This window comes from Muscardinus avellanarius (assembly GCF_963383645.1).
Source record: "Muscardinus avellanarius genome assembly, chromosome: 10".
NCBI classification, from domain to species: Eukaryota; Metazoa; Chordata; class Mammalia; order Rodentia; family Gliridae; genus Muscardinus; species Muscardinus avellanarius.
The window spans coordinates 88575542-88600910 of NC_137796.1; the positions used below are offsets into that span (position 1 = coordinate 88575542).

General features: G+C 51.9%; 1 protein-coding gene across 1 annotated transcript; it reads right to left on the reverse strand.

Annotated features, from left to right (window-relative positions):
- Positions 1–3580: 3580 nt before the first annotated feature.
- On the reverse strand, positions 3581–25167 carry ITGAX (integrin subunit alpha X; the record flags this gene model as incomplete). Its single annotated transcript, XM_080703886.1, has 30 exons — positions 3581–3679; positions 4696–4806; positions 5002–5103; positions 5244–5357; positions 5542–5625; positions 5745–5852; positions 5932–6010; positions 8619–8702; positions 8805–8884; positions 8970–9086; positions 11693–11834; positions 12015–12088; positions 12175–12306; positions 13409–13563; positions 13697–13854; positions 13978–14108; positions 18231–18440; positions 18528–18668; positions 18816–18958; positions 19042–19171; positions 19323–19396; positions 19548–19698; positions 20753–20906; positions 21137–21282; positions 21394–21524; positions 23038–23152; positions 23285–23355; positions 23659–23762; positions 24466–24571; positions 25131–25167. 30 exons carry the CDS (start codon positions 25165–25167, stop codon positions 3581–3583), a joined length of 3483 nt encoding a protein of 1160 aa, XP_080560012.1.
- Between the last annotated feature and the right edge of the window lie 202 nt (positions 25168–25369).

The following is a 25369-nucleotide window of genomic DNA, read 5'->3' on the forward strand; positions in this document are numbered from 1 at the left end:
CTGCAATTTAGTGAGCCCCTGTTCCAAAATAAAACGGGACTGGGGGTGTAGCTCAGGGGTAGAATGCCTCTGAGTTTAATCCCCAATACCACAAAAACAAAGTGTAGCCAGGCGCTATGGTTCATGCTTGTAATCGTTGCACTTGGTCGGCTAAGACAGGAGGATCACAGCCTTAGCAACTTGGTGAAACCCTGTTTCCAAAAAAAATAAAATAAAATAGGGCTGAGGGTTTAGTTCAGAGGTAAAATGCTCCTGGGATCAATCCCCAGTATTAAAAAAAAAACAACAAAAAGTGTATTGTTCTATCTCCAAGTGCTTATAAGGTTTCTATAGTTTTTTCTTGCTGTTGACTTCTAATTTCATTCCATTATGGTCTGATAAGATTCAAGGGATTAATCAGTTTTTGTGTATTTGCTAAGACATGCTCTGTGGTCTAAAATATGGCAAATTTGGGAGAAGAAAGTGAGTTTGGCTATTGTTGGATGCAGTCTTCTGTAGGTTCCTGATCCATTTGACTTATAGTCATTTCTGGGTCTGAAGGGTCTTAACTGATTTTATGTCTGGACATCTACTGAGATAAAGGTGGGTTGAAATATCCAGGATTGGTGTAGTGGGGTCTGAGTTTTATGTGCGTGTATGTTTGTTTCACCTTGAACCTCGCCTTGATGTCTAATTACAATGCACTAGTAAAAGTATAAACAATTCCATTATGTCTAAACCATACTTTATCGATTCATCTGTCAGGGGACATCTTCATTGATTCCATATTTGGGCTATTGAGAACAGTTCTGGAGTAAACATGGGCTTGCAGGTATCTCTAATACAGTTATTTCCTTTCAATACATACCCAGTAGTGGGGTTGATAAATCATGCAGAAGTTCTGTTTTTAAGTGTTTTTTTTAGAAACTTCTATATTGTTTTCCATAGTGGCTGTCATAATTTACATTCCACCAACAGCGAATAGATGTTCTCCCCTATCCAAATCCTCATCAACATTTGTTTGTGGGTTTTTTGTCTTTTTTTATGTGATGACTATTTTGTGTGTGTGTATTTCTCTTTTTTTTTGCAATTTCAATTTTTTTTTTTTGTAAATGGTATACATTTAAACTGTGCTTGGTGCCTCCCCCTCCTGCTTTCCCTCTCCCCTCCCAACAATGAGTGTCCAGGTTGACCGTGCTACATTCATACTTTTACACATATTCGGATGTAGCTCCTCCATTGAACAACCTCAGCCTTCTTCCTCTCCCATCCTTCCATTCTAGCTTTGCTGAAATTTTCCCTCCATTATCTGCAGTCCCTCTGGTGTCTCCAGTGCTCCCTAGTTTGGGCATATTAGAGAAAACATATGTCTCTTCTCTTTCTGTGCTGGCTGATCTCACTTAACATAACAGCCATTGTAAGCCAGGAGTGTGGGACATGCCTGTAATTCCATGTTCAATTCAGAGGCCGATGAGGCAAGGCAGGAGGGCTGCAGGTTTGAGACCAGCCTCAGCAACTCTTAGTGAGGCCTTCTATAACTTAGGGAGACTTTGTTTCCAAATTAAAAAAATAAAATAGGTTTGGGGGAGCCGGGCATGATGGCTCACACTTGCAATCCCAGCATTCGGGAGGCTGAGACCAGAGGATCACAGTTCAGGGCCAGCCTCAGCTACTTATGCCCTTTGCAACTCAGTGAGGACTGTTTCAAAATAAAAAATAAAAAATAGGGCTGGGGGTGTAGCTCAGAAGTAGAGTGCCCCAGGGTTCCATCCCCAGTACCCCCCCCAACACACACACACACAAAAATGCCCCTGAGTTTAAATCTCAAAATAAGATAAAGCTGGAGGTATAGCTCAGAGGTAGAATGCACACGCACACACACACACACACACACACCCCAAACCCCCCCAAAACAGAAAAAGCCTTAACTTAGATCATTGGCATATTTCCCATTAAAAGGTACATACATATTTTGTGCATTTTTTAATTTATATATTTTGTGCATGTTTTAATTTATTAATACAAACATTTAAAATATACACTTTTTCAGCCAGATGTGGTGGCACACGCCTGTAATCCCAGTACTTACGAGGCTGAGACAAGAGTATCTCAAGTTTGAGGACAGACTCACCAGATAGTGAGACTCTCATCAACCTAGCAAGACCTTGTTTTAAAATAAAAACAAGCCGGGCATGGTGGCGCACGCTTGTAATCCCCGCACTTGGGAGGCGGAGACAGGAGGATTGCGCAGGTTCGAAGCCAGCTGTGCTGGCTGAAGAGACCCTGTTTCCAAATAAAAATATAAAAAATAGGTCTGGGAGTGTAGCCCAGAGGTAGAAGGGTTTCCAGGAACCCCAGTACCACCAAAAAATGAAAAAATAAAAAATAAAAAATAAAAACAAAATAGGGCTGGGTAGCTGGGAGGTAGAATGCCTCTGGGTTCAATCCCCAGTACTCGGGAAAAAAAAAATACAAGCTTTGTATAATCATATTCTGGCATTATTCTTCCACTTACTACACTTGGAGTCTCAAAAAAATAGAAGTGCTGGGCGTGGTGGTGCACACTCATAATCCCAGCATTTTGGGAGGCTAAGACAAGAGGATCACGGTTCACAGACAGCCTCAGCTACTTAGTGAGGCCCTTTGCAACTCAGTGAGACTCTGTTTTAAAATAAAGAATAAAAAAATAGGGGTAGGAGTATATTCTCAGGAGTGTAGAATGCCCCTGGGTTCCATCCCCAGTACTGCAAAATAGAAAAGAAAAAAAAAAAAAATAGAAGTAGGCTGGGAGGCTGGGTCTCTTTAGGCCTGGGCCTACTTGAGCTGCAGTAGCCCTGGGGCACCTGCGTCCTGAGGGGACACTCCTCCTTCCCATCTGGAAAGGCTGGCCAGACTGATGAATTGGGTTTTTTTTTTTTTTTTTTTTTTTTTTTTTTTGTGGTACTGGGGATGGAACCCAGGGGCTTTTCTACCTTTGGGATATACTCCCAGACCTATTTTATACACTATTGGAACAGGCTCTCACTAAGTTGCTGAGAGCCTCACTCAGTAGCTGAGGCTGGCTTTGAACCTGTGCGATCCTCCTGTCTCAGCCTCCCAAGCGCTGGGATTACAAGCGTGCGCCACCACAGCCAGCTCGGCCTGATGAATTTTAATAAGCAGATATTTCATTCCCAATGCAATTTGGGAACTGGTACTGGACCTCCAACAGCAAGCTGAAGAGCTCAGAGCCACGGCAGCCACTACGCGGATGAGTGGGCTCTTCAGTTCTGTATTTTCGGACTCCCATTGGCGGCTAGGGGAAAGACGAGGGCCTGGAGCTACAGGCCATGTATTTCTAGGTAGAAATTCCATGTCAAGCCCTCAGGGCCATGGAGGGACCTTGTCCTTGAGGTTTCGAGGCCTGAGTCTTGACAAGAGGAAGAGTTCTTCCCAAACAGGACACTTTGAGTAGAAACACTGCGTTTTCCCAAAGAATGAAAGCAGCCTGGTGCCAGCCTCCCTCTGGGGAACTTTCCTTTCCCCTGGGGCCCAGCCGAGGTGAGAGTAAGAACCCCGAGGAAGCTCAGGGGAGCCGTCGGGGAGAAGGGGAACCCGCTTCTCACTGGGCAGCTTGGGGGCCTGGGGCCCCGTCTTCTGGGGCAGCCTGTCCGTTCGCCTCCTCCAGCATTTCCTTATACTGGCGTTTGAAGAAGCCAACCTGTGGGAAAGAAAGAAATTGGGAATCCCAGCAGCAGAAAGGAGAAGTGAGAACGAGGGGAGAAGGAATTTCAGTAGAAGAGAAATAAAGAGAAGGCTGGGGACAGGGGCCAGTCCCCATGCCCAGAAGGCCAGCTGTGCTCACAGCAAAGCACTGGAAATTTCACACGTACATCATCTACACTGAGACAAGCCTGTGACCTGTGAGCAGAATCATCTTCACAATGAAAATCAATGAAGATCCAGAGGGGACCAGGCATTTGCAAAGCCAAATTCCCGTCACAGTCAAAGAAAGAATCCGAGCTGGGCGTGGTGGTACACACAGATAATCCCGGCACTGGGGGGCTGAGACAGGTGGATCACAGGTGCATGGCCAGCCTCAGCTACAGAGAGACCCTCAGGAACTCAGTGAAAACTGTTTCCTCATAAAAAATAAAATAGGGCTGGGGGTATAGCTCAGAGGTAGAGCATTCCTGGGTTCTATCCCTAGTACCAGAAAAGAAGAGGAAAGAAAAGAAAAGAGGAAGGGAGGAAGGAAAAAGGAAAGAGGAAAGGAAAAGGAAAAGGAAAGAAAGAAGGAAGGGGTGGTCTTAGGAATATCCAAATCTATGTTTTTATGTTATATTCTTCTGCCAAAAGAAACAGGAGAGAGGTGGACAAGAGTGGGCAAGAAAGGGAGGGAGAGTCAGGCGTGATGGCACACACCTGTAATCCCAGTACATAGGAGGCTGAGACAGGAGAATTACAGGTTCGAGGCCGGCCTCAGCAACTTAGTGAGACTCCGTTTCAAAATAAAACAATAAAACAGAGATGAAGGTATAGCTCAGAGGTAGAATGACTCTGGATTTCACCAGGAAATCCAAAAAAACAGGGAGAGAGATGAGAGGGGGTCCAAGAACAGAAAGCATGTGCAGGGAGATGAGGACTGGTAATGACACGGGCGGCGTCTCACGGGAAGCCATCTGGGGAGAATGCGCCTCTGGGTCCCCCGCAGCTAGGGCGAGACCAAGCGCTCACCTTGTACAGTATGGCCGTGATGAGAGCCAGCAGCAGCAGGCCGCCCACAGAGCTGCCCACGATGACAGGGATAGGGTTGTAGATCTCGGACTTCTCCAGTAATGTCTTCATCTGGGGTTGCGGTGACCCCGTCAGAAAGTTGTCGGGCCTCTGGGATCTCAGGCCCCCCTCCCCGCCTTCCCTAGCCCTGCGCTAAGGGGTGTGACGCAGGGGCCTCCATCCCTCCTCCCTCCAGGCTTGCAAACCCCCCAGAGCATCACAGACCTAGCCCCGGGAGCCCCGGTAGCAGCCTGGCCGCTGTCTTACCTGGGCTTTCAAAAACGCCTCCTGACCTGGCAGCTGGGCATACACAGAGCTGTCGAATGTGATTTCAGCCGTGCTCGTGACCAACACCTTCTTCTGCAGCGTCTGCAAAGCAGAATGTTGGGGTTGGGGAGCGGGGCCGCTGGCCCCTGGGGAAGCTCAGAGCTCAGGAAATGCCCTGGCCGAGCACGAGCACGGGCACAGACCCCTCAGGTACCGGGTGAATCTGGGGCGGGCCTCCGCACCTGGCTGACCCAGCCGAAGCTTAGGTTGCCCTTCAGGATGAAGTCCAGCTCCTCCTGGGTGCTGAAGGAGGGGACTTCACAACGGAACCTCAGGCAGTGGGCGATGACACAGTCCTAAGGAGAGAAGTCCTGTCAGGCCAGAGGAAGATGAGATTGAAGGTAGAAGACAGCCTTAAACTATGGGGCTTGAGGGAAGCAACCACATCTGAACACCAGAGGGCCGTCCACCCGGATGGAATAGATTCCTGGATTAAATTCCTCTGGTGTAAAGTAAGGAACGGCCCAGAGCGCTCCTCACCAGCACGGGATTCTTCTGAATGTAAGTCAGGAAGTCAGACTCCGAGGGAACTAGTTTCTCCGAAGAGCACTGAATGGATGGGTTCTAGGAGAAGATACGGAGGGGTAAGGCAAGGATCGCAGTTGGGACACTGGCCAATCGTGGGGGACGCAGGGAAGCCAGGTCAAGGGCATCCCCGAGGCGCCAGCGCGGCCCCTGCGTACCTGGGGGTGGGAAACCTCCACCTCCGTCCACACGGCTGCTCCATTCAGCTCCACGGGCACCCGGAGGTTGATGCTGACAGGCAGGTCACGCTGTCCCAGGTTGTTCACCTGTGCAGAGGATGGTGAGGGCGGCTCCAGCCACATCCCAGCCCTCGGCTCTGCGGCGCCCACCCCGCCCGCCAGTCACCTGGTATCTGAGCGTGGCGTCGCTGCTCCCCTCCTCCTCCGAGGCCGAGAAGTTGAGGTACTTGGTAGATTGATCGTGGCTGGAGAGAGACAGGGCGAGAGCAGACTGAACGTCCTTTACAGCCTTCTGAGGAGGCCGTGGTTCTGGCACGATGGACCAGGTGGCCATGGAGCCGGGGGTGAGCTGGGATCAGGTCTGTGGCTGAGTTCAGATGAAAGCGAGGCTAGGAAGTGGGGTCAGGCTTGGAGACAAGGTCACGTGCTCGCAGGAGCTTCCCACACAGGAGCCGGGCTCTGAGCTCCCGGGAGCCAGCACCCCAGCTCCCCAGGCCCAATACGCAGGGGCCGGGCTGGGGAGCGGTGAGGAGAACCCAGAGCTACGTCACCAGAGCCCGGCCTCTCTGCACCGCAGTTTTCCTTCCCATTCTCTGTGAGCAAAGTCCAGGAGGGCACTGGCGGGTGTGTGGGATACAGCAAGGGTCTGGGGAGACTCAGGCTGACCCTGCTGACCACATGCCCTGAGCCCTGGGGCTCTGCTCTCCTGCTCCCTTAGCCTTTCAAGGCCTGAGACATGGAGGTGAGGGTCGTTGCCCTGTTTCACAACCCTTCCTGAGGCCTACCCAGAGCAGAACTTAGAGACAAGAGGTCCAGGCCTCACTGTCCAGCCCTCGGGTGTCTGTCCTTTGCATGCAGGCTCCAAATTCCATCCTGCTAGTCCTACACTCAAGTCTCATTCTTCTGCCAAAGGACTCTCCCTAAAATGCTCCCGACTGAGGGTCTGTCTGAGGCCTCCGCCCAGAATCACATTTGCAGAGTGTGGCTTGGCTAGAGGACCACACATAACTAAAGATGGCATGCCCTGCCTCTGGGTCTTCTACAAGGAGGTCTGAGAACCCCCGGGTGCCCTCCCAGCAAGCAAGCTCAGAGCATGCACCTGGCTGGGAGTCCCCACACGTGCAGATGAAAATCTAAGAAGAAAGAGGTCATCAGACAGAGCAGGCCCCCGAAGAGCAGAGGCTTATGTTTGGTGTCGCCACACAAAGGGGCTCAATACCTTTCTGTTGACTGTCAAACGAATTTAAAGAAAGTACCCACTGTAGCTGGCACACAGCAAACGCTAGGACGACATGTGCTAAAGGAAGGCATCTGCTTAAACACTTGACTACTGCTTAGTTTCAAGCTCCTTCTCTAACCCTTCTCGGGCAGGTGTGGAGGTCCCATCCTTTTACCCAGCTTCTCCCTGCTATGAGCAGCAGCCTCTGCGGCAGGCAGATCATCCACCCCTGAGGCTTGCCTAAGGGGAAAAAGAGGCCAGGGCTCTAAAAACTCTACGGGGTATAAATCTGTTCCTTGCAAGAAAGAACTGTACTTCCCAAATGCCAAGGGCCCCTTTCAGAATCAGTTGGCCAAGCCCAGTGCTGTAGACCCTTCAACGTTTGGCCGATACCCTGACACCCCCCCATGGGAAGCCCCAGCCTCGTCTTGGAACCCCACTGCTGTGGTTTGGATCGTGAATGTCCTCCAGAAGCACAGACGTCCAAGGCGTGGTCTCCACTGCATCGCTACCGGGAGATGGGGGGCCTTTAGGAAGTGAGGCCTAGTGGGAGGAAGTTAGGTCACTGGGGGTGTGCTCTTTCCACTTCCTCTCTTTTTTGCTTCCTGGTCATGATGTGAGCACTTCCGCCACAACGCGCTGCCTCACCACAGGCCCAGAACAACCGGGCCAGCTAACTGATTATGGACTGAAACCTCCCAAACTGTGAGCCAAATAAACCTTTTATCTTTATAAATTGACTATCTCAGGTATTTGTTATAGTATCAGAAAGCTGATTAACACACTCACATCATCAGCCCACACAGGGCAGCCCTTGGTGAGCTACTGTTGGATCATGGTAACCTTGTTACCCCAATAAGGCTCTAAAAACCTCAAAGACAGCCACAGACCCGAAGTTACCTCCCAGCAGATTACTTATTCATTACTAAGGAAAAATATTAGTATGTCCCAATAATGAGCAAACTAATCATGTGTGTGTCCTGACATGATGTGCAGAGAAATGCACAGCCTCGCAGGTCGGGGAAACAACTCATGTGCCTCTAGAAGGCGAGGTGTTGGAAACGGTCCAGATAAGGAGAGACGAGAGCCACGTGACAACCAAACAGAACACACAGAAGCTGGGCGTGGTGACGCACGCCTGAAATCCCGGGACTTGGGAGACTGAGACAGGAGAATCACAGTTTCCAGGTCAGCCTCAGCAATTTATCAAGGTCCTTGGCAACTTAGGAAGACCCTGTTCCAAACTGGAAAATAAAATAGGGTTGGGGTGTAGCTGAGAGGTAGAATGCCCCTGGGTTCAATCTCCAGTAACACACACACACACACACACACACACACACACACACACACATCTCAAAGACAGGTATATAGCTCATATATGCCAGGGGGCCCAAGAGAATTTTTGGGATTTTCAGAAAGTCTTCTAAAACGTATAACCTCTATTAAATGACAATGATATCACAATTATAACTAACCCACAGTAGAAACCATTGATACTGTTTCCAGTATCATTTACCACTTGAAAGGATGGCTCTAAAACCTAAAATACTCCCAATGTGCAACTGTAGCAGGTGGTGAGAACTGCCTCCTCCCCCAGGGGCTGGAGAAGAACACTTTTGAGGTCTCAGGGGTACCTGCTGATCACCATGTAGACCGCATACTTCACCGGAAGCTCCAGCCGGAAGGTGGTCTTGCTGGTCCTGGGCGTGTTATTTTCACTGGAAAAAGAGGGGAAGCCCAGTTGTCAAGGGCCCAGAGGAGGAAGATGAGGCACAAGGCTGGGGAGAGAAGGGTGCTGCCCTGGGCCTGGCCCAGCTCACCTGCTCACGTTGGCTGTCAGAAGCAGCCGGTCTCCCAGCACAGCTTTGGGGGAGACATCAAAGGTAACCAAGAAGGTAATCTGAGGAAAAGGGAGGAAGAGGGAGGTCTCAGAGGGGTAAAGCACCCAGGGCAGGGGAGTCGGGAGTGGACCGGGCCGTGCCGACCTGTGTGGACCCGCGGAAGATGAGCTGGTTCATGCTGCAGCTGGTGCTCCAGGTGTCCCCGCCCCCAGCTGGGGCGCTGTCGCACGTCAGGCGCAGGGAGTGCGGGTACAGCTGGTTCTAGGAAAAGGTGGGCAAAACAAAAGAGCAAAACAGACAGGTGAGTATTTGTGAGCGTGTTTCAAAGAGGCTCCATGATGTAGTGGCAGTTTCCTGGAATACGGTTTGTTTGTTCGTTTGTTTGTTTGTTCTGAGAATTGAACCCAGAGAATTCTACCTCTGAATTACACACCAGTTTTTTACTTTTTATTTTGAAATAGGGTCTTGCTAGGTTGCTGAGAGGCTTTCTGAGTTGCTGAGGCTGGCCTCGAACCTATGATTCTCCTGTCTCAGCCTCCCAAGTACATGCCTGGCTAAGGTTATGTTTTCAAAATATCCTCAGACCCCATCTGGTCAAACTTCCTTCCAATGTAGAAATCCCTAATTATAGAGTTTTCCTCTTTTTGTTTAGTGTTATAAAAGGCTTTTTATAATGGAAATTTTCAAACATACTAAAAAATATAGAGACTAAGAATTTAGCTCCTACGTATCCATCACTGGTTAAATTGACCATATTTCTACTCTTGTTTTATTCAACTATTCTCCACCTTTTCTTTCCCTAAATAGTGTAAAGCACATTCCATATATCATATTGTTTTATCCAGATATACTTCAGTGTATACCACCAACCAATAAAGGTATTCTATAACACAACCACAGGACCCAAGAAAGCACACCAAACAAACAAATTTATTTCTTTCTTCCTTCCTTCCTTCCTTCCTTTCTTTCTTCTTCTTCTTCTTCTTCTTTTTTTTTTTTTTTTTTGTGTGTGTGTGTGTGTGTGTGGTACTGGGGTTCCTGGAAGCCCTTCTACCTCCGGGCTACACTCCCAGACCTATTTTTACATTTTTATTTGGAAACAGGGTCTCCTAAGCCAGCGTGGCTGGCTCTGAACCAGCGCGGTCCTCCTGCCTCCGCCTCCCAAGCGCGGGGATTACAAGCGTGCGCCACCACGCCCGGCACCAAACAAATTCCACAGCACTCCCTAATACGCTGGCCATGCTCTGTTTTCCTGGATTGTCTCCAAATGTGTTTTTCTTACTGCCAGCTGTTGAGGTCAGTGTCTAACGAGGGTCCACACAGTGCAGGAGCACCCTCAGTGGCAGGGCGACCACTTGTTGATCACTGTAATCACACAATGGCGAGGACTTTCCCTCGAGCACTATCCTCTGTTAACCAAAACAGCCTCCTGGTGGGAATGCTAGCCGAAGAAAGGCTTGGCAAACAGCAAACAAATATAATGTGCAGACCTAGCTTAGATTCTGGTGCAGATAAACCTGGGGTAAAAAGACATTTTTGGACAGTTAGGAAATTTGTCTATGGTCCAAATGCCAAGGAGTCATTCATTCAATCGGGTGACGCGGTGGCTCTGGGGTGACGTAAGACGTCTCACTGTTCAGAACGACAGAGTGAGATAAAGAGGGTGCGTCGGCTCAGCTCTGGGATTCGTTTTCAATATTTCGGCAAAAGAAAATAAGCACAGATGATACAAATGGAGGAAAATGCTGACAGTATGGCATCTGAGTAAAAATAACTGCTTTTGTAAACGTTTAAAATTTTTCCATAATAAACCTCTTGCTCAGTGTGGTCACAGTTCTGTCTTCTAGAACAAAGACTGGCTGCGGATCACTCAGGTACATATGCATATCAATGTCTGCTTTCCTTCTGCAAGTGGAGTGAGGGGCTGGGACAGAGGCGGTACAGTCCACAAACTGAACTACTTCACATTTAAAGCTGAACTCCTCCCTGATTTAAAGTAAATAATAAATTCAACTGTTTTGGCCGGGCGTGGTGGCGCACGCTTGTCATCCCAGCATCCGGAAGCTGAGACAGGAGGATGGTGGCTCACAGCCAGCCTCAGCTACTTAGTGAGGTCCTTTGGAACTCAGTGAGACCCTGTTTCAAAAATAAAGAATAAGCCGGGCGTGGTGGCGCACGCTTGTAATCCCCGCGCTTGGGATGTTGAGACAGGAGGATCGCACAGGTTCAAAGCCAGCCTCAGCTACTTAGTGAGGCTCTCAGCAACTTAGTGAGACACTGTTTCCAAATAAAATATAAAATAGGTCTGGGAGTGTAGCCTGGAGGTAGAAAGCTCCTAGGTTCCATCCCCAGTATCACAGATAAAATAAAATAGAATGCCCCTGGGTTTCGTTCCCAGTACTGCAAAAATTAATAATAATAATTTCTTCTACAGAAAAAAATTTTAAAGTTTTGTATGTGAGTGTGAGTGTGTGTGTGTGTGTGTGTGTGTGTGTGTGTGTGTGTGTGGTGTATGCGTGGCATTAAGGATTAAACCCAGGGGCATTCTACCCCTGAGATACCCCCCAACCTGACTTGATTTCTTATCTGGAAACAAAGTCTCACTAGGTTGCTGAGAGCCTAAGTTGCCGAGGCTAGCTTTGAACCTGTGATCTTCCTGTCTGGCTCCCCGAGTACTGAAATCACAAGTGTGAGCCACCACACCCGGCTATTCAGTTCAAATGTGATGCCCAATGTGTTTACCTTGTGCATACACAGAGGCAAGCCCCAGACAATGCAACAGCATCCATTCAGCCCAGACTAGCCCTGACCTCTCGGCCTCCTAGAGTCCATCCTGTCCCCAGCCTCCTCTGTCCCAGCAGGAGTACCTGGCCCTCCGTCAAACGGCGGTAGGACAGCCCTGCTGGGTAGAGGAAGGTCACCGTGGTGCCATAGGAATCTTCACCGTCATTGGACAACGTAACTTCTGCATTCAACTCCAGGTTATTCCCCACAACCAGGGTCTTCAGGCTGGGCATTGGGGTGGGAGAAGGAGATGACTTGGGGACTAAAGCTACAAATGGTCTAAGGGTTAAAACTGAAGATAGGTTCTGAGTCCCAGATGGGAGTGTGGGGGGCCAGAGTCAGGAGACCCAGGTCCTGGGGAAGGAGGCTGGGCCCCAGGGCAGGCCCAAGTGGGAGGGGACTCACCCTGAGAAGCCGAAGGTGATGCCAAGGTCATCCTGGCAGATGTGGTCAGTGCCACAGTTCTTCTCAAAGGGGAGCTGAAAGAAAGGAGAGTCAGGGGTTTCCGGAGATCCAGAGCTCCTCCCGTGCAACCCTTCTGGGGGACCCCAACACCAGGACTCACAGAAGCCGTGAAGTAAGTCTGAGCATCCTCAGCCAGTATAGGCTGGAGATCGCCGAGGGAAGAGATGGGTTTCCCCACCAGAGAGAAATTGAGACGCAAGACCACAGGGGTCGCCGAGTCCTCCACGCAGTCCTAGAGGACATGGAGGGGACGGTGTTAAAGAAAGCATGTGAGAAGTGACCGCTGGGCTCAGTTTCTGCATCTATAAAAGGAGTGCACGCCTGTAATTCTAGTACTTGGGAGGCTGAGACAGGAGGACCACAGGTTCAAAACCACCCGCAGCAACTCCACAAGGCTCTCAGCAACTTAGTGAGACCTTGTTTCCAAATTTTTTAAATAAAATAAAAAATAGGGCTGGGGGTATAGCTTAGAGAAAGAATGCCCCTGGGCTTAACCACCAGTACCAAAAAAGGGGGGAGGGTACGATAATACCTAGTGTGCTCAGGAAGCATTTGCTGTCATTTAGCGGAATCTTTGCTCCACCCTGGCGTATGGCTCCTCCCTCTGCCCAGCATCTTCTCAAGCATCCCTCCTCCAGGCGCCCTCCCGGCTTTGTCTTCCTTCCTATCACTACCTGGAATCTATTATTTATTTATTTATTTATTTATTTATTTATTTATTTATTGGTGGTGCTGAGAGTGGAACCCAGGGGCTTTCTACCTTCGGGCTATACTCCCAGACCTATTTTATATTTTATTTGGAAACAGGGTCTCACTAAGTTGCTGAGAGCCTCACTAAGTAGCCGAGGCTGGTTCGAACCTGCGCGATCCTCCTGTCTCAGCCTCCCAAGCGCGGGGATTACCACGCCCGGCCTCACTACCTGAAATCTATTATCTAGAAACCTGTCTGTTTTGGAGTCCTCCACCCTTGGGAGACCCCTAACTTCAGCGACTGCTTAGCCCTTGCTCCTAGGACCGTGTCCCCAGGTCTTAGGACAGACAGAGCCTGCCTCAGAGGGGCGGAGACATAAACAAGTGTCTACTAAAGACCTGAAAGAATCTCAGGGTGAAGCTGCAAAACTCTCTCCAGCCGCCCTATTCTCTCCCCTAAAATCCAGCTGTGCAACCTCATTGACGACCATGGATTAAGTACCACCTGCCGTCCAGATCCTGGGCTGAGCCACAGAAGGCTGAGCCACAGCAGGACCAGAACAGATCCTGTTCTTTCCCCCTTCCGTCTGCTCTGCCGCCGGTGGCCTCCACCCACCTCCAGCTGAGGACCCCTCACCCCTCACCGGCAGGAGCAGGCTCGCAGCCTCACAGTGCTGGTCCAGCCCAAGGACTTGGACTCGAGTCAGAGTCCGGGTGTTTGTCTCCTTGAAGACAGCGCGAGGACTCGGGCGGCCAGGGTCCAAGGCCAAGTCAAAGGTCACGGAGCTTTGGAGGTTACCTGGGGGGAAACATGGATGCAGAGGGCAGAGAGAGACAGCAATTCCCCTGGTGGCCAAGGGGCAGGCGGCATGAGGCCCTAGCTGGAGTACCCCAGAGGTCAGCACGTCCTGGGACCCCGGCGGAGGACTCACCTCGTTGGCTCTTGGGACTTTCATAAATATGAAAGCAGACGGTGGCATCACCCAGTGTCCGGGCAGAGGTCACTTGCCCCTGACACTCAAACACAGACCTGGCGATCTCTGCAGGGGTGAAGTGGATGGTCACCCACGCCCTGAGGACAGGCCTGGTCCTGTGGGCAGAACACGGAGCTGAGAACAGGTCCTTTGCCCCTGGGAACACGACCTGCATGGAGATCAGTCTAGATGGCCTAGTCTGGGCCCCAGGGGGAGTGTCTGGAGAAAGATGTTCTCACCTGAGCAGCAGCACGTGCCCCCGGGCCCCCACGGCCAGGTCCGCCAGTCCATCCTGGGTGAGGTCCTGGCCCCCGCTCAGTGACTGCCCGAAATACTGGAGCTTGGGGGAGAGCTGGGAGCCCGCAATCCTCTGGCCAGAAGAGAAGGAAGGTGAGTCAGGTGGGGAGGGATGCCATGCTAGGATGTCTTGTCCCCCAGGAGTTCAGGAGCTGGAGGTGTGGCCCTCAGTGTAGCAGAACTTCTAAAAGGGGGAGTCCCTCGGGAGACCATTGGGTAGCTTTGCTCTCAGAAGGGAGTAAGTCATTCTTATTCAATCCCAGTCAGTTCCCTAGAGAGGTGTAATAAAAGAACAAGACTGAGCCAAGCATAGTGGCGAATGCCTGTAATCCCAGTACTTGGGAGGCTAAGGCAGAAGGATCGCAGGTTCAAGACCAGCCTCAGCAATTTAGTGAGACCTGTTCCAAAAGAAAGAATAAATCAGGTGCAGTGGTGCATGCCTGTAATCCCAATACTTGGGAGGCTAAGACAGGAGGATTGTGGATTCAAAGCCAGCCTTAGCAACTTAGTGAGACTGTCGGTAACTTATTGAGAAAAAAAAATAGGGCTGGGGTGTAGCTTGGAGGTAGAATGCCCCTGGGGGTAGGGGGAGGACAAGACTAGCTCCCTCCCTGTTCTCCCCAGCTTCTTGTCTGGCCATGTAATTTCTCCTCACTTTCATTCCTCCCATGAGGCCATCCACCATGATGCAATGCAGCCGAGGGCCTTCACCAGAGCCAGCGCCATGCTGTTTGAACATTCAGCCTCTGAAACTGCAAGCTAAATAAACTTTATTTCTTTATACATTACAGAGCCTCAGAAAATTTCTTGTAGCAACTGAAAATGGACTAAAACAGGATGAGGAGACAGATCAGGAATAAGCAAAGAGGGAGAGGCCAGGCCAGGTGCGCACCGTGGTGCACACCTGTAATCCTGGGAGAATCGCTGGCCCAGCAACTTAGGCAGACCTTCTGCTACTCAGTGAGACCCTGATTCAAAATAGAAAATAAAAAGGGCTGGGGGTTTAGCTCAGAAGTAGAATGTCCCTGGGTTCAATCCCCAGTGCAATAAGTAGGGAGGTAGAAAAAAGGGGTGAGTGGTAAAGAGATCACCAAGAAGGGCCTATAGAGAAACTGTGAGAGCGGGAAGGAAGTTACGACTAGAGGAAGGGGCGGTTCCTGAGGAATAGCGAAGGCGTCCCCGGTGCGTATGTGTCCCTTCCAGAATCTGTTCTGTTGACTGACACCCAGGCTGCTTCCATAGCTTGGATATTGTGGAGTGCACTCCCATGAACATGGATATACTATAGTTTTGTTTTTTGTTTTGTTTTTTGCGGGTCTGGGGATGGAACCCAGGGGCATTCTACCTCCAAGCTACACCCCCAGTCCTACATTTTATTCTTTATTTTGAAACTGGGTCTCACTGAGTTGCAGAGGGCTTCACTAAGTAGCTGAGGCTGGCTGAGAACCGCGATCCTCCCGTCTCAGCCTCCTGAATGCTGGGATTACTAGCGTGCGCCACCACGACCATTGACATACTATAGTATTTTAAGCTCAGATCTTTTGGAAAGATGTCCAGGTGCTGGAGCACGTGTGTTTCTATCGCTCTCAACCTCATTATAACACACCACTTTATCACAAGGAACCTTATTACATGCACCAATAAAAGTATATTTTTAAAAAGAGGTAAGTAGCTGGCGCACGCTTGTAATCCCCGCGCTTGGGAGGCAGAGACAGGAGGATCGCGCAGGTTCAAAGCCAGCTGCGTTGGCTTAGGAGACCCTGTTTCCAAATTAGAAAAGTATAAAAATAGGTCTGGGAGTGTAGCCCGGAGGTAGAAGGGCTTCCAGGAACCCCAGTACCACTAAAAATTAAAAAATAAAATAAATAAATAAATAAAAAGAAATGGGGAATGGTGGCTTGGAGGTAGAACCAGAAAAACACACACACACACACACACTGTAACAATCGTAGAGTATAACAATATGCTACTGTAACAATATCCTAATATACAATATACTATCACAGCAATAGTAGAATATAACAATATAATATGTGCCAGGTGCTGTTCTAAGTAGGGCATAGGCACCACCTCCTTTAGCCCTCATAGCAGCATCCAGATGCAATTGGTTCTATCAGGATCAACACTACAGATGAAGAAACCAAGCACAGAGAGATGAATAACCCGACAACGTCACACAGATATTGGCAGAACTACAGAGATCTTCCTTGATACATTTTTTGTCAGGGGAAGTAACAGATTTTTTTTGTGTGTGTAGTACTGGGGTTCCTGGAAGCCCTTCTACATCTGGGCTACACTCCCAGACCTATTTTTTAAAAATATATTTTTATTTGGAAATAGGGTCTCTTAAGCCAGCGCGGCTGGCTTTGAACCTGCGCAATCCTCCTGTCTCCACCTTCCAAGCGCAGGGATTACAAGGGTGCGCCACCACGCCCAGCAACAGATTTTTTTTTTTGAGATATCATTCACATTCCATATGATTCACCCCTTTAAAGAATACAACACAGTGGCTTTTAGTATGCTTACAGAGTTGTGAAACCATATCAATCAATTTTAGAATATTTTCATCACCCCAAAAAGAGACCCCGTAAGCACTGCTGGTCAACCCCAGCCCTTCATTTCTCCCACAGCCAACCCCAGGCAACCACTAATCTGCCTTCTGTCTCTATAAATTTGGACATTTTATATAAATATTCTAGGCATTGTATATAAATACAATCTGGACATTTTCTATAAATATCATTTGTGTAAACACATAAATATAATCAATTTATCTAAATATAATCAAAATAGGGTCTTTTTGATTGGCTTCTTTCACTTAGCATAATGTTTTCGAGGGCTGTCTATGTTGTAGTGTGAATCAATACTTCCTCTTATGGCTGAATAATGTGCCATCGTATGGATATACCACATTTTATCAGCCAATAGCTACTTGGGTTGTTTAACATTCATGTGCAAGCTTTTGTAAAGTCCTAACTTCCGTTCTCTAGCAGTGGAATCACTGAACCACACAGCAACTCTAATCTTTTAAGAAACCGCCAGGCTCTTTTCCAAAGCAGATGCGCCATTGTCCGTTCCCCCTCACGGTGCGCAAGGGCACCCGCTTCCACGTCTCTTCGCCGACGCTTGTGATTACCAGCCTTCTCCTGGCCCCTCGGCCTTCCTTCACACCGACCTGGGCCCTAAGACGGTCTCTGGTGGGAACTCACTGAGGTTTGGGTTTGTTGCTACCTGCTGACTAATGGTGTTGAGCCGGCATCTTTCCATGGGCGTGCTGGGCCTTTGTTTACCTTCCTTGGATAAACACCTACTCACAGCCCTGGCCTATTTTTTTTTTTTTTTTTTTTGGTGGTACTGGGGGTGGAACCCAGAGGCTTTCTACTTCCAGGCTATATTCCTAGACCTTTTTTTAAATATATATTTTATTTGGAAACAGGGTCTCACTAAGTTGCCGAAAGCCTCACTAAGTAGCTGAGGCTGGCTTCGAACCTATGTGATCCTCCTGTCTCAGCCTCCCAAGCGCGGGGATTACAAGCGTGCGCCACCACGCCCGGCCCTATTTTTTTTTTTTTTTAACTGGGGCTTCCTTGACTTTTGACAAGAAAAGCAGCCCTTCCTTCTCAGGGAACCCTGGACAGAAGGCTCCACTTCCGTCCAGGGTGGCTCCACTGGACGGAAGTTCCTGCCTACGTGGGTACTTGGTAGGATCACTGATGGCAGGGATGGAACACAGTCATATAGTCTGCAGGGAGATGGAGGCAGCCAGACCTAAACTGGTGGGCAAGAGGAAGCCACTGAGAGACTGGGCCCTGGTGGGGGTGAGGGTCAGAGGCTGGAATGCCCCTTCCTGCCACTCCTGGTCCACCACCAACCTTGGGCAGGTTCAGTCACATCTGTCAAATGGGTTTGCTAACGCCTGGCCTGTGCACCTCATAAAGCCACTGGCGAGGCTGGGGAGGGGGGTAAAAGGCCTGAGTGGGAAACTGCCCAAGTGTCCAATCCTGATACAAAGCGGTGCACAGCCCCGCCGGTGTTTCCATTTCTCATTCCCACAGGTTTTACTTAGAGATGCCCAGTGCTGGGCAAGGAGCCAGGGCAAAGCAAAGAGGGAAGACACTGCAGGTGGCAGTGCGGGGGGCGGGGGGAGGCGCAAGGGCAGCCGTTGTAGTGACAGGAAACAGTGTCTTGGCCTCACCTGGCTGTATGCGGGGCGGACTTCCAGTGCCGAGTCTCCGTGAAACAAGTAAACAGCACCCCGGTTCTCCTGCTCTCCCGGAGCCCCGATGGCCACGTCCGCCAGCCCGTCCCCATTCACGTCCCCCAGCACCGTCATGGCTGCCCCAAAGCGGCCCCAGGGATGGCCCTGCTCCCCACGGAGGACAGCCTCACACCTCCACCAGCTCCGCTGCAGGGCAAAACACAGGGCCAGGCCAGTGCGGGCGACCCCCAACCCCCCCCCCAAGACCCCAGAGTCCAGGCCATGGCCACTCACCCCCCTGGGCATGGGGCACACGGACACCCGGCCCCCTCGGGTCTGCTCGTAGTGATGGGGGGCCCCGACGAGCACCAGGTCCGTGTTGCCGTCGCTGTCCATGTCCACGGAGCACAGGGAGGCCCCAAAGTAGGAGCCGATCTGAGGGCAGAGCCCGAAGTCACACTCTTACCCCTGCTGGGCGCCCCTTCTGGGCCACACACTGGGACCCCGCAGCCCAGGGCCCCCAGCTTCTCCTCCTCTGCCCCCGGCTACCCTCCTGTCCCCTCGGCCTTCCTCCACACCGACCTGGGTCCCTGCGACTTCGGCCCTCGGACTCCACTGCCCCAAGGCCTGGGTGAAGATGACGACCTTCCCGGTGTGCTGATGGCGGGGGGCCCCCAGAACCAGGCTCTGCACCCCCTTCCAGAGGGCCAGCTCGGCGGAGTAACCTGAAGGGCCAGTCCTCAGCACCGGGACCTCGCCCCTTCCCGGGCAGCTGTCCCGCCTGCCCCCACCCACGGGCTCTGCTCACCCAGGTAGGAGTCCCTCATGTCCACACCCTCCCGAGACACGTTGATGAAGGTGGGGCTCCTATTTGGGGGGTACAGGAAGGCACCTCCAGACCAGCTGAAGCTCCCCACGGCCCCCAGAACAGGCCCATCCTGGGAGGAAAGGATGCCAGGGCTGAGCACGCCTAATCCAGAGAAGTGCCTGCCCCCTGCCCACTCCACACACCCCACACCCATCAGCACCACCTTCGCTTCCTCTCCTCCTGCTCCCCCTCCTCCACCGTCAGCTTCAAGGGTCACTCACAGGTGTAAAGACAGCACTGAAGCCCTCCTGCGACATCTCCAACTCAAAAGAACTGCTTCTCACAGTCTCTGTACCTGGGGAGGCATGCCCCCTGGGTTTCAGGGAGAATGACATACACGGGTGCAGGCAGAATCTAGCACCTCCAGCCAGGAGCAGCGTGACTCCAGCATGGGGCGAGACCCCTGGCCGAGGATTCCCAAGCAAGTAGCCCGGTTTCTGGCTTACCCTCAATGGCAAAGATCTTCTCCTTCAGCTGGTTTTGAATATCTCTCAATGCATCAAAGTTGTCCACTTTAAATATGTGTTCCTGGGAGGGCTTCGATGCAATGTCATTTAATTCTTTCCAGGAATATCTATTTTGAAAAGCCGATCCAACCTGTCCCCAGCAAAGACCAACTCAGCAAAAACAGTAAACACCAGATGCTGAGAGCCTCCAAGAACCTGTATGTCCGTCTTATAATACACAGAGTAAAATAAGGCTCAGATAGCGTCAAGGAGTTTAAGGGAGCCAGTTTGGTGGTACACGCCCACAATCCCAGTGCCTGGGACGCTGAGACAGGAGGATGGCAGGTTTGAGGACAGACCTGGCAACTTTACAAGACTCTCGGCAACCTAGCAAGACTGTATTTTTTAAAAAACGGGGCTGGGGGTGTAGCTCAGAGGACAATCCCCAGTACAAAAAAAAAATGAAACAAAAAAGAAGAAGTGAAAGGAAGAAGGGATCTTGAGTCCCCAGACTGAGGCCCTGAGAGGGTTTTCATCCTGAAGGCAGCTGGGGAGAGCTGGGGGCTCAGCCCGTGAAAGGAAAGTTGCCTTAAGAGGAAGCAGTGACGCTGGGCATGGTGGCATATGCCTGTGCTCCCAGTGCTTGGGAGGCTGAGACAGGAGCATCGCAGGTTCAAGAACAGCCTTGGTAATTTAGTGAGGTCCTCGGCAACCTAGAGAGACCCTGTTTCAACACAAAAAATAAAAAAGGCTGGGGGTATAGCTCAGAGGTAGAATATTCTGGGGTTCTATCCCCAGTACCCCATTCCCTCCAAAAAGAAAGAAAGGAAAGAAGAAAAGAAAGAGAGAGGGAGAGGGAGGGAAGGAGGGAGGGAGGGAGGGAGGGAAGGAAGGAAGGAAGGAAGGAAGGACGGACGGACGAGCCAGGTGTGGTGGTGCAAACTTGTAATCCCAGTATTTGGGAGGTGGAGACAGGAGGACAGGTCCGTGGTCAGCCTCAGCTGCTCAGTGAGGCCCTTCGCAACCAGTAAGACCCTGTTTCAAAATAAAGAATAAAAAAAATAGGGCTGCGGGGTATAGCTTGAAAGTAGAATGTCTCTGGGTTCCATCTCCAATACCACAAAAAAAAAAAAAAGAAAGAAAAAGGAAGGAAGGAAGGAAGGAAGGGAAGGAGTGAGTGATGGACAGACATCTCCGTGTCCTACCCCAATTGCATAGCGGATGATGCCGGCCGCCTCGGCCTTGGGGATGACGTCTTTATAATCCAGGGGGTCGCCTTTTTTGTGCCCATCAGTGATGACAATCAGGATCTTGGTGGCATCCTTGCGGGCCCCATTTTGGGTGGTAAACAAATATTCTCTGTCAGGGAAGAAGAGGTTCCAGAGGCCCGTGAACAAAGATCTGCTAGACCCTGATGCCTTTGTGAGAACGAGGTGCTGCCCTTCCCCCCAGGCCCACTGGAGGCCCCCAACTTGGCAAGGGGGTCACAGGCTGGATTTCAGTCTCTGCCTGGCCCAGTCTTGGGAAGAGAGAGGCCCAAGGAAGATTGGAAGGCTTCAGGAAAGGGTGTGGGAGGAGCCTGGACTCACGTGACCTTCCCGATGGCTGTGGCCGTGTATGTGTACCCGCTCTGCTGGTGGATAGAATCCAGCAGGCTCAGGGGGTTTGCAGCGGAGATGAACTCGGTGAAAGTGAAGTGCAGCCGGACGTTGCTGGAGTACTGCATCAGGGAAAACTGGGGACCACGTGGGGCTGGGGCTGCGCTCCTTCCTCAGGACCTCCAACTCCTCCCCAGCAAGCCTCCCGCCAGCGCCCTGAAGACTCGTCTCTTTCCCCGAGGGCACACCTGGGTGTTGGGTCTCTGGAAATGGCCCATCACAGCCTTCACGAAGTTCAACATTGTGGCGAAATCCTTGGGGGCGATGCTGCCTGAGCCATCGATCAGGAACACGATATCCTGCTCCTGCCTGGGGCACTCTAGGGAAGGACGTGCCCTGGTCCTCCAAGGATGCTCCCAAGAGCCCAGGACCCCGGCCTCCTGGTCACAGTGACCCACTCTCCCACTACACTTCCCTACCCCCAGTCTGGCGCTCAGGGTCCAGCCCCATATCCTGGGTCTTCTCCTCATCAGGAAGTAGGGCTTCCTCAACCCTCCCCAAGTCTGGGTCCCTTGAGTCTCCTAAAGAGGCTGCGACCGTCAAAGAGCTGCTCCAGCCTGCACAGCCAGTCCAGTTGATAAAAAAGAAAAAAAAATGGATGTCTCTGGGCTCACTAACACACTCCTGCAATCCCAGTACTTGGGAGGTTGAGACAGGAGGATCTTAGGTTCAAGACCAGCCTCAGCAACTTAGCAAGACTTTCAGCAAACTAGCAAAACCCTGTTTCAAAATACAAAATAAAATAGGACTGGGAGTGTAGCTCAGAGGTAGAAAGCCCCTGGGTTCAATCCCCAGCAGCGCCACCACCCCCCTAAAAAAGTGAAAGTTCCTTTCATTCAGCTCGGAAGAAGCTGAGAGCCTCTGTCTCCCCGGACCTGGTCACACCTCTTCCTCAACACCCCCAGCTTCCAGCAAAGGGAAGGGCCAACGCTTGGCCGGTGCCTGTCCTCATCCATTGGTACTTCCACTCGATATTTTCAATGTCATTCCTGGCAAGAGCCACACAGTGGCCCTTCCCCTAGGAGCTCTTCCATCTCAGGAGAGTGACCTGCTCCAGCCTGCAGCCCCCTTTCTGCCTCGGCAGCCTCTCACTTGGAGGCGCTGACCGGTGTCCTAGGTGTTCTGAGAGCCCCTGTGGATGGAGCCTAGACCTCAGGGGGCACTGCAAGGGGCCCATCGGTGGCCAGAGGCCAGTTCCCTTCCCAGTGAAGGTGAAACCGGCCAGTTGCCTTACTATGCCGCGGTTTGGGTCTGAAAAGCTCACTGCTGCACCGCCTTATCTTCTATCCCCATCAGCACCAGAGAAGAGGAACCCTGTGCCTTGACCTTTGTGAGCAGACGCACACACACAAACACACATGCACACAAGCATACACACACACACTGCTCAGACAGCACACTCCCCAACCTTCCCCCTACTGCTGCATAAGCCGATTGGGTCACTCCCAGGGTTTACTAGAGTAAAGCGAATCCCCTCGTCTCTAAAGCTAGCTGCAGCTGGCTCTAGCATAGCTCTCACCCCGCAGGGCTCTGTGCTAAGCCCGGACACGGACCATCCCCCGCTACTTTCAGTATTGGAAATGCTTTTAGCCCCGTTGGGCAGATCAGAGAGGGGGCGCTCCTGGGGGAGGTGGGCAGTGGGACGGGGGCGAGGAGCTTGTCAAAGCAGGCAGTGGCCTTCTGGCCATGCTTGGAGCCACTACACTCTCCAGTAACTAATTTTTTCCAGATCCCCAATTTCTTAACCACTCTGGCACAAACATCTCTAATTCCACTGCAGCCCCAGCTGGGTAAGCAGGGCTCCCCGATGGACCTGGTGGCCCCAAACTCACCCTGCAGGGCAGCGGGGAGCCTTCGGCCCTGCTGGGAGGGGGAGACCAGCAGGAAGCAGAACCCAGTCAGGTACATGTTCTCTCTGCACGTGTGGTGCATGGTAGGACCGCAGGCCTGGGACAGACAGGGTTCCTGGGCAGGGCTATCTCCACTCCTGCTCACCCTCCCATCCCAGCACCTCCAGCCTCTACCGGTCCCCAACCCCGTTCCTCCCCTCGGAACCTGCCGTGACCCAAGGCAACTCACCAGCAACTGGGAGGGCTGGGTGGTAGCTGCCAGGGACAGGCCTAGGGACATGTTCACAGCCTCTGAAGGGACTGAGGAGACAGACATATGCAGTCACCCCAGGGACAGAAGGCTGTGAGCGCTGGGCAGGGGCCCCTTCAACATGTGGGAGACCAGGTCTGAATGCAAAGGAAGCTTCCAGGCCTTGGTGGACCGCGGGCGTGGGAGTGGGGGGGACACGGGGCTGTCCTGGCAGAGGACCTCGAGGTGCAGGAAGCCTGTGGAGGCTGAGTCTTCAGCAGAGCAGACACCGGCAAGCAGGACCCCTCTGCTCCACACAGGCCCGGCCGGCATCGCAGCTCAGCGCTGGGCCCCAGGCAGGCATGGAGACTCACCCTGCAGGGGGACAGGCTCACACGTTCTTGTCCTGGAGCCACACTGGTAGAGGCCGCCTGTTTGGTTGTCAGCCTTTATCTCCTTGGGGGCGCCAACCATCACCCTGGGAGAAGACAACACTACAGCTAAAAGTGTAGACAGTAAAGCGGGGTGCGGCGCTGTGCGCCCAGAACCCCAGTACTTGGGAAGCTGATGCAGAAAGGTCGCAGGTTAAAGGTCAGCCTCGGCAACCTAGCGAGACCCTCAACAACTTCATGAGACCCTGTTTTAAAATGAAAAAGTAAAATAGAACTGGGGATATAGCTCAAACGTAGACCGCCCCTGGGTTCGATCCCCAGTACCACAAAACAAGAGATAGACACTAGAGCCTGACTACCACCCTGGCAAGTTTGCTTTATCTCTCTGAGCCTCCATTTTATCTATAAAGTAGAGAGTAATAACAATTTAAAATCTTCCTGAGCGGGGTTGTGTCTATTTTCTTCTCTGGCATACGCCCAGCTCCTGAGACACGTAGCAGATGCAATTAATTGTGCAATGGCCGATTCCTTGTACATTTGTTGGGAAGACTAAACTGGTTCCCTTCTATGACCTGCCCAGGGCACAGCGCTGGCCACTTGCTAAGTGCTCAGTCAACATAGCTGTGATTACTGCGGCAGCAAGAGAAGGCCAACTCTCAGTCCAAACAGTCATCCCTTGGAGAGAGTCACCACACGCAACAGAGGGAAAGTGCAGAGTCCCCTGGGGCGCGGGGTGGGGGGAGCCAGGAGCTGGTGGAAGCCAGAGGCCGGTCCCTACACCGTCCTCACCAGGAGTTGGCGTACTGGACCACACTGTGCCCAAACCCCGCGCTGTCCACATGGAAGGTTGTCGGCTGCTCCGTGTCCAAGTTGAAGCTGGGCGAAGAAGGCAAGGCTGGGAAGAGAGCGAGCAGAGGGGGAGAGGGTCTTCGTCCCGCTGGCCGCCGCCCCCGGCCCCGGCTGCCTGCTCTCGCTCCAGGCTGGCACCCCGGAGCGCCCGGGCCTTCCGGCTCCTGGACGCACCGGCTGTTCTCCAGATGCCGCTCACCCACCGGCCCTGCTGTCAAGTTTCAGTTCCCCATTTTCGCTGAGCAATGTTCAAGCTCTCAAGACCATCCTGCCTGGCCCTAAGTCCCGGGGCTTCTGGGAAGGAGGGTCTAGGAGAACCTGGGGCACAGAATCCTATGCGCGTGGCACAGAATCGATTTGTTCTGCCTATGTTCAAAATCTCTGAATTATCCAGGCGACTGGCCTCTCTTCTAGCACTGAATTCCCCCAGACTGGTTCTTTACTATCGTCTCCCTCCATAAACTCCAGATCCCAAAACCTATATACCAGCTCCCCCACTCCATGTCAGTCTCTCTCCCTGCCCAGCCCCCGAACCCCCCAGTTCAGGACCCTGACTCACTCCAACACAGGTCTCCTGGCCTCCCTGCTCGGGGCCCCGGGCTCACCCATGAGCAGGAGGAGAGCTGTCCAGGTGCTGCTCATGACTGGAGACCTAGACGTGGGACTCTGAGCTCCTGGGCTGCCGTGGAAACAGCTGTACCGCGGCGCTGAGGAAGCGAGTGAGCCCAGAGGTGGTCAGGAGGCCAGAGGCGGGAGGGAAGCGGCAGTGACTCAGAGGTGGAGGGCGGAGAACACGACTAAAACCAGCAGAGAAGGGGCCCACGTACAGCGTGGAGGGTTCCTC